The 8,515-nt window shown below is 55.1% G+C and overlaps 1 protein-coding gene across 1 annotated transcript; it reads left to right on the plus strand.

Moving 5' to 3' along the window:
- Positions 1-205: 205 nt before the first annotated feature.
- LOC139047596 (histone H4-like) lies at positions 206-2,700 on the plus strand. The gene is made up of 2 exons (XM_070521459.1): positions 206-502; positions 2,639-2,700. The coding sequence occupies exons 1-2, from the start codon at positions 229-231 to the stop codon at positions 2,698-2,700; spliced, it is 336 nt and encodes a 111-aa protein (XP_070377560.1). The 5' UTR covers positions 206-228.
- The last annotated feature ends 5,815 nt before the right edge of the window (positions 2,701-8,515 follow it).

Genomic DNA, 8,515 nt, shown 5'->3' on the forward strand with positions numbered 1-8,515 from the left:
GTGTTACGAAGCCACTTCTCTTGAACTCAGTGCGTGGCCTAAGCAGGGCTCAGTGTAGCAACCAGCGACTCACTCGCGAACAGAGGCCGCGCTGCCCGTGAGCCAATCGGCGCGCGTTCATCCTCCTCGCCCCTTTTTTTTTTGCGGCGCGGCTTCCTCGTTCAGTCGCGGCGCACGGACTCGGCATTCGCTTTCCTGACTCGCTTCGAAGCAGCAGCAACAGCCGAGATGTCTGGACGTGGCAAGGGCGGCAAGGGGCTCGGCAAGGGTGGCGCGAAGCGTCATCGTAAGGTGTTGCGTGACAACATCCAAGGCATCACCAAGCCTGCTATCCGTCGCCTCGCTCGCCGTGGTGGTGTCAAGCGTATCTCCGGCCTGATCTACGAGGAGACACGCGGTGTGCTCAAGGTGTTCCTCGAGAACGTGATCCGGGACGCCGTCACCTACACTGAGCACGCCAAGCGCAAGACCGTGACCGCTATGGACGTCGTCCCTCCATTCGGTTGGACGGCGCTTACCTAAAAACCAAAGACCACATTAAAATTCTCGGCGTGGTCTTTGATGATAAACTTAATTTCCACGCCCATGTTGAGTTTCTAAAAACCAAAGCCGAGGTATTGGTTGCTCGATCTCTTAAATTTTTACGCATGCACTTTTCGCTGCGTCCCGTGCTTATACGGCGTCTATATAGACAGGTTCTGCTTCCTGCCATTGCTTACGCGTCTCCGGTGTGGTGGCCGGCTTTCCCATCCTCCTTCTTGACCACAAGGGTATTGTCGGTACAGCGTTCTCTCCTTGTGGCCCTTACCGGTGCCTACCACACCACGCGTACCACGGCCCTGCATATCCTGGCCAACTGTCCCCCCTTGAATGTGGAGCTGGACAGGTTGGCAGCTGAGTTCTCTACCCTCACTCTCCGCCAAATTACGCACTATGGCCAGGTCACATTCCACCCGACCTCCATAGCGCGTCCTTTCGACAAATGGGCGCATCACCCTTGCACCGCCTGTCGGTTTTCATTCACTCGGCTGACCTCCTCCCAGGCAGCCTTACTCTCCTCCTTCCCAGTATACCATGTCTACACAGACGGCGCCTTCACCACAGTCGCGGCAGGGGCGGCGTACGTGGTTTTCGACCCGCGCGGCCGCCTTCTCGCGGTGCGCAAGTACACCGTCCAAAACGCCACTAGCGCCTACAGCTCTGAGGTCGTCGCTTTTGACGAGGCCCTCCAGTTCATCGTCAACGTGCGCGGGGCTCGTGTAACCCACCTCTATACCGACTGCCTCTCTCTTTTGCGCGCACTTTCCAGCCTCCACCATGCGGATGACCGCATATGGAGATTCCAGCAGGTACTGCGCCAGCTCCACCTCGCGGGCCGTGCCGTGCGCCTATTTCACGTCCCTGGCCACCGGGGCGTGGTAGGTAACGAGCTGGCAGACGAGGCCGCGTCCTCGGCGCTGCACGGAGGTCTACTTCGTTCCTGCCTCACCACAGTCCGGTCGGTGAAAAAGACTTTATTCGCCGCCTCATTACGGCTTTGGCACTCGTATTGGCAGCGCGAGGGACAGGGTACCAGCCTTCATAGATGGGTCGGGAGCGTCTTTGACATCCCCTCTTGGTTCCCCCCGCCTCGTCTGTTAACACATTTCTTCACCGGCCACGGCCACTTTCCCTACTACCTTCATCGTTTCCATCTCATTGCCTCCGAACGGTGTGCGTGTGGTGCCTCGCACGTCGATGAACTTCATTACTTCACCTCCTGCCCGCGCACTGCAGATGTTGCTTTGCGGTTGCGCCGACTTCTCAATGTAGATTCCATCTCTCCCACCCAGTACCCCGCACTCATCAAAACCGCACGATCCCGCGCCCTGCTCCTGCAACTAATCCGGCTAGTAACCCTCTCCGTTCCTTCTCCCTCTGTTCCTGTGCCTGCTCTCCTTCCCGATGCCCACTAATTCCCTTCTTCTGTTACCTCTCGGCTCACTCTTTCATATTCCTTTCGCATGACTGTTCGTGGCCATCCTCACTGTATAAGCCAACTATGGCGGGGCTTCCCCGTGTAGGATGGTCCTAACCGCATGCTACATTCCCATTTCTCACCTTTTCATTTCTCCTTTTCGTTCCTGTTTTGTAAATTCTTCTAACTATTGTGCAGCTGTCCAGCCAGCCCACTGCTGGCGTCTCCTTCGAGACGCCCTCCCTTCGGCACATTCCAGCCACCTCGGCGTGAGAAGACCATGCTGCCCCGAAGACCACGAAGACGCACGCAGACGCACCAATGCCTTGCCTTTTCTGTATAATAAACCACCTGCGCGTCACTGTGTGGGCGCTGTTGGGTTGCCCTGCAGACGGGGTGCTTTGGGAGCCGCAGCTTGCAGACCCATGGAGGAAGTTTTATTTTACTGCTCCCCTTTTTTTGTGAATCTTTGTTCCTTCCACCGTTTCGCCCCTTCGTACGCTTGCCTCCGCCTTTTTCTTTTACCAATTGGCTTTTTCTCTAAAACTGATTTGGGCTAGCTTTGGCGGCCCCTTTTCATTTATTTTATATTCGGCTTTATACCCGTTATACCTTCACGGTGGTGCGGGTTTGCCCCTCCTTTATTTTTCCTTTCTTTTTCGCTCACGGGGCCACATAAAGCTATGGACGTGGTGTATGCCCTCAAGCGTCAGGGCCGCACCCTCTACGGTTTCGGAGGCTAAGCAGCACAGCGTGCGCGAAGTTGTCTGCGAACAGCGCATCAGCTCCTCTGAAGAACCCAACAGCCCTCTTCAGGGCTACCCACTTGGTGCTTCGGCAGTGACGCGCAGGATTTGCGATCTCCTGCTCCGTTAGCCCTCTTTTGCATGCCATTATCTCGCATTCAGCCGTACGAGACGCGCGGTGAACTTGGGTCAGGTGAGCGAGCGCAACCGCATGTATTCGCAAGGCGTGGTAGCATTGTTTTTCGCCCTCGCAAGGCGAGCTTTGCTCGATTGCATTTGCGCTCGCCACTGTGTGCTGTGTGTTGCTCCCATTTCACTCGCCCTCAGTCCGTCCGAGTTGCGACGTGGCGGTCGTTCGTGCAGCTCAGTTGTCGCCTTTGGTTGGACCCTGGTTGAGGCAACCAGAGTGGAATGATGATTAAAAGCAAGAGGTAATCATAAGCTCGTCGATGCGCATTTTGTCGCTTTGAAGTGGCTCGCTTCCTCTACTCCCTTGGAGAAGAAGTATGAGCCGCGCGGCAGCGCTCGGTTACATACATACGCCGAGCGTGACGGTCAGCGGGCGCATTTAAGTTAAGTAAGTTTTACATGTTAAGCCCCATATTTGACAAGGATAGCTCATGTGGGTACGCAACAAAGCAAAGCACGAGGAAAATATTGCCGGGCACGGGCCAGTGTGTAACAGCTGAAAGCGAGTTTTCTACAGGCAGCGGTTATTTGTTCTTTCCAGTGCAAGCGGTAAATGATTGAGCCTACTGTGTCTTAGCTGAATTCGCATGGCTTCGTTGGTTTGCGTGTGTGCGTCGGAGAAAGAATAACGAGCCAGTCCTCTTGCCCTACGAGCTGAGTGCTCGTCGTGTCCCTCGTCTAGCCTGCGGTTGTTGCATGTGCGATGGGCGGCCGCAAGCTACCACCGTGCGATTCACAATTGTGTAACTCTTTTGAGCGACGCAAATGAATGCTAAGGTGAGATTAGCTAGGTAACTGTCGCTAGAACCGAGCTCACTGCGTTGTATTCAAATGGACGAGGGTGCGCGCGGTGGACACCGAGGCGCGTGCTGTTTTCATTGATGCTGTTGTTTGTGATACTTGTGTACAGGGTCACAGTGGTATTTCTCATTAGCGCGCTATAGGTGATAAGCAGTTGGTTCGAGGCCTACGTGGCTCTTCTTGCAAGCCAATGCACTCCTTAGTTGACCAAAACAAGAGGAAAATAAAATAGAGGAGCAGAGCGGCGAAGTGTGCTTACTGAGACAGAAATATGCTTGCACAGTGCAGACTCACTTTCTCTCGTTATTTCTATACGACTGGCTCTTTCGTCATGCGTGCGTGTAGGGGATGCTGGGCGACCCTTGTTCGCGCCATATACTTAGATCGGTCAGGAAGCGGGCGCTGGACATGCGCTGTATTTAAAGAAAACAAAAACTTTTTCCGAGCGACGTATCTGTGCAAGGGCGACTTGAGCGGTGCATCACGTATTTGTCGAACTCTTCGCCGCCAGAGGGAGCCCCCTGTCCTGCATGTGAACATTTGTCCTTGTGGCAGCTTATGTCCGGCGTATTACGCGCTGTAAGGCGGTTGCGTAATGGCATGGACGCGCCAAAGTGCACAAGACTACCTCTTGCCGCTGCATCCCTGGAATATGGTGAATGTGCAAGCTGCTGTACAGAAAGATTCCGAATTCGAACCGGCTCCCTCACTCGTGGCACATACATTGGCACGCGAAGGTAAGGGAAACTGACACACGCCGGCCGTCGTCATTGCACGGATTTCGCATTCGTGTTGCGCTTAATGAAAGCCAAGCTCGTTGCCTATTATTTTACATTTGTCCCACGAAGCCGCCGGGAAATGCGCCTATGGCCGTGACGTATAGCAACGTGAGGTGATGGCCAAACAAGTGAACAAATGGGGAAGGAACAGTCAGAGAAAATGTACGGGCCTCTTGCTTTGAAGAAACTCGGCACCGTTGGTTATGTCTTTTCTCTCGTCTATGTGCGGATTACTACTGTGAAGTCACTCGCACGTGCATGCAAAGGGAATGGCCGAGCACGAAGCAAGGTGTACACAGTGCGCAACGAGGTCATACCGGTCGTGCGTGTAGCTCGGAGGTGAACTCTAAGTGAGGCATCGGAACACACCCAAGAGAAAAGAACGGGTTGTCATGAGAGAACTACTGCAGCCATGAAAACAAGCTTCTTGTTGCATGTGTGGAAAAAAAATGTGTGGTGGTGCGGTGACGTTCCTTTTTTCTTCCTTCCATAATGCTCGAGTACTGGCAGGTTAAGAGGTATAAAGTTTCATATCTCAACTATACCAAGCGGTGCCGCGATCGTGTGAACTGCACACAACTACTCACGGAAGTGTTGTGTAAAAATTTTTATCCCACCGAAAACGCCTGTGACGTCTACGAAGGTATTGTAAAAGCCATACTCACAAATGACTGGTATATCTTATCGAGGCGTGTAAATTGTGTTCCCTTTATACATGTCGCCTTGTGCAATTAACAGAATTTCCAAATCCAGTTCCGTTGCTGTGTGACGGAGCTTTAAAGTGCACAGTGGAACGGTTTTTTTCTCTCTTCCATTTCACAGTTTTCCACAGTCACTGAGAAAGAAAAAGAATATTAAGAAAGAGGCAGAGCTCGGCATTTGAACATTTTCCTTTACACGCAACTGGGCGCACCAAATTCGGTGCATTAGTTGGCGAGGAAATACGTTTCTCCCGGCGGCCGCCGAGCTGGAGCTTCGCTATAGGATGACAACAATGCCGTCGATCCTGTGGCGAAGTTGCGTGCGGGAATGCAATCGAAAAAGCTAGCTGGCGAAATGTACGCACTGTATGGAGCAAAGTGTTGCGTTTGATGAGTGTTTCTCAAAACATGGTGTCCCTTGCAAGTGCGAAGACTGTGTGCCGAATGCGTGGCACGGGGAAGCCGCGCTTGGGATCGCGCCTGCGAAGCGTTGGTTGATGCTACCTTGACATATTGTTTAAGGACCCTTCATACATACGGAAGTACCGCTTGCCTGTCCATAGTTTTGAGGCCCCAATTAGTTGTCCATGTCTCCTAACGCGCGTTCAACACCTGTCAATATTGTATTCGAAATTCGCTCTTAGAGCGGAAGTACATCGTTTTCTCTGCAACTCTGAAGTGGTGCTGGTAGTCCGTACGTGAGTTTGTCGTTAATCTTGCGAGGCGCATGCGTTCTTCCATGCGTGGACGGGAAAGTGCGGTACTGGCATGTCTGCACATGCGAGACGGTTTGCCTCCGAGTGCGGCCAAAACACGATGTTGTTGCCCCTCGAGAAGGCACCGTGGCGCGCGCTTGTAGTTCGTGAAACGAGCATCAGCATGATCAAAGCAAGGCAGTGGACAAGCAGTAATGTACCCTAAACCTGCCACCCATCTCCGTCGCGCGGAGATCGCGATAACAGCTCCGATGGCGTTGGGCGTGGAGCGCTAACCACTGTCGAGATCAGTGGTGTGGTCTCACACTCGGCACTGGCAATTCGCGACGCGCGGCGGTATAAGCGAGATTGTGGTGTTGGCTGAAACGGAAGAGAACAGCGCGGCATGCTGTCGTGTTTAAACTCAATTAAAGCGCCTGCGAATGTGCTTTCCTTAGCCGCGAACAAGGCGCCCGCGCGAAAACGTGCCTCCTCCAGCATCCTGGCGAACGGCGGCGGCGTGCGCACCGCCTGAGACGGCTGCGCTGGCGCTGGCCAATCGGCGGGTGAGTTGGAGAGGAGAAGAGTAGTGCGGCGAAGCACGACGCGCGCGGCGCAGGGGTCATTTTCACTCCGGCAGTCGACGACTTCGGACGCTCGCTCCGTTCGCCATGGCCAGGACCAAGCAAACCGCCCGTAAGAGCACCGGTGGGAAGGCTCCACGTAAGCAGCTTGCTACCAAGGCTGCTCGCAAGAGTGCACCTGCCACAGGAGGGGTTAAGAAACCGCATCGCTACAGGCCTGGGACCGTGGCCCTTCGTGAAATTCGCCGCTACCAGAAGTCGACCGAACTTCTCATCCGCAAGCTGCCGTTCCAGCGCTTGGTGAGGGAAATCGCTCAGGATTTCAAGACCGACCTCCGATTCCAGAGTTCGGCTGTGATGGCCCTTCAGGAGGCCAGCGAGGCCTACCTGGTCGGTCTCTTCGAGGACACCAACCTGTGCGCCATCCACGCCAAGCGCGTTACCATCATGCCGAAGGACATCCAGCTGGCCCGGCGCATCCGTGGCGAGCGCGCCTAAGTTCGGCCGCTGTCTGCGCCGCAGCCTCGGTCGGTCAGGCAAGCAACACAAAACGGTCCTTCTCAGGACCACCTACATGTTTGCTTCGGCCACGGGAGCACGCGAGACCACGTACTCCAACCGTACCCTCTCGGTCTGTCTGTTCTGTTGTTGTTTTTTTATTATTAATATTTGTGCGTGTGTGTCTGTGGTGGGCTGCCGGTGCGAGGTGTTGCCTCGTTTGGTATGCATATGGTAAGTATTGCGCGCGCTCGAGCACGAACAAGAAGAGAGAGGAAAATAAAAAAAAGAAACAAAATGCGCGTTCGTTGCGAAACGGTTCGCGCATTCATGCGAAGAAGCCGCGCCCGAAAACGAAAGTAATGCGGCCGATGTTGCGTGCAAGCTTTCGTGTATTGGAATGCCATGCGTGCGTTTGTTCACGTTCCTCATGCATACCTGCTGCCTGGCTCATAAGTAAGTGCATGCTGGTTGCGGATATGGCCCATTTGTTGTTTGGTTTTAAGGGCCCAATCGCCTATCACATTCCGCTACGCGAATTGCAGTGAGGCTCGTGCCTGTGCGCCCCCGGACACCCTGAAGCTCGCTTTCTATCTACATTCGTGCACTGCTGACATGCCAGCTAGCTAGCAGCAGCGTCAGTTCAAGAGTGGGCACGGTTGCGATAATTCAAACAGAGGGAAACGGGCGCAGAGAACGGGATTGCCAAGCAAAACCCTGCCGTCACACGCATTTCGGTGGTCCTGACAAGGACCGTTGGGTTGTGCGACGAGCGCGACTGTAGTCCGGCAGCTGGGAGCTCGCTTACGCCTTCTTCTCGGTCTTCTTTGGGAGAAGCACAGCTTGGATGTTGGGCAAGACGCCGCCCTGCGCGATCGTCACGCCGGAGAGCAGCTTGTTCAGCTCCTCGTCGTTGCGGATGGCGAGCTGCAGGTGGCGGGGGATGATCCTGGTCTTCTTGTTGTCACGAGCCGCGTTGCCAGCGAGCTCGAGCACTTCGGCAGCCAGGTACTCGAGGACGGCCGCGAGGTAGACGGGAGCGCCCGCTCCGACGCGCTCGGCGTAGTTTCCCTTGCGCAGGAGACGGTGGATACGGCCCACGGGGAACTGGAGACCCGCGCGGCTGGAACGCGTCTTGCTCTTGCCCTTCCCCTTGCCGCCTTTGCCGCGTCCGGACATGCTGGTGCTGTTGATGCGTAGACACACGAGTCAGAGAAGAAACAAACGACTTGCACAGTCGCGATGTGTGAGCGATTTGAGCCGTGCTCGTAGTGCCTTCGCCGCTCTCGCCGCCGCCGGTCCCAAAGGAGAGCGCGAGCGAGCACGAGGGAAAGGGAGAGAAGCCGCGCGGACCAATGGCGAGCGCGGCTACGCGAGGTCGCGTGAAGTCGCGTCTGAGCTGTGATCGGAGTAGGTCACGCTTCTCCTCGCTCGAACGACTTCGCCTCATCGCCCCCACGTGTTTCTGCGTCGTGCATGCTTGCGCCCGCATAGGAACACGTTGTCGCGCTTTAGCTGCTCTCGGTCTCCTTCCCGCTCGCGAGAAGAGGCCCCGGCAGCTCAAC

Source organism: Dermacentor albipictus, chromosome 7 (assembly GCF_038994185.2).
Source record: "Dermacentor albipictus isolate Rhodes 1998 colony chromosome 7, USDA_Dalb.pri_finalv2, whole genome shotgun sequence".
NCBI classification, from domain to species: Eukaryota; Metazoa; Arthropoda; class Arachnida; order Ixodida; family Ixodidae; genus Dermacentor; species Dermacentor albipictus.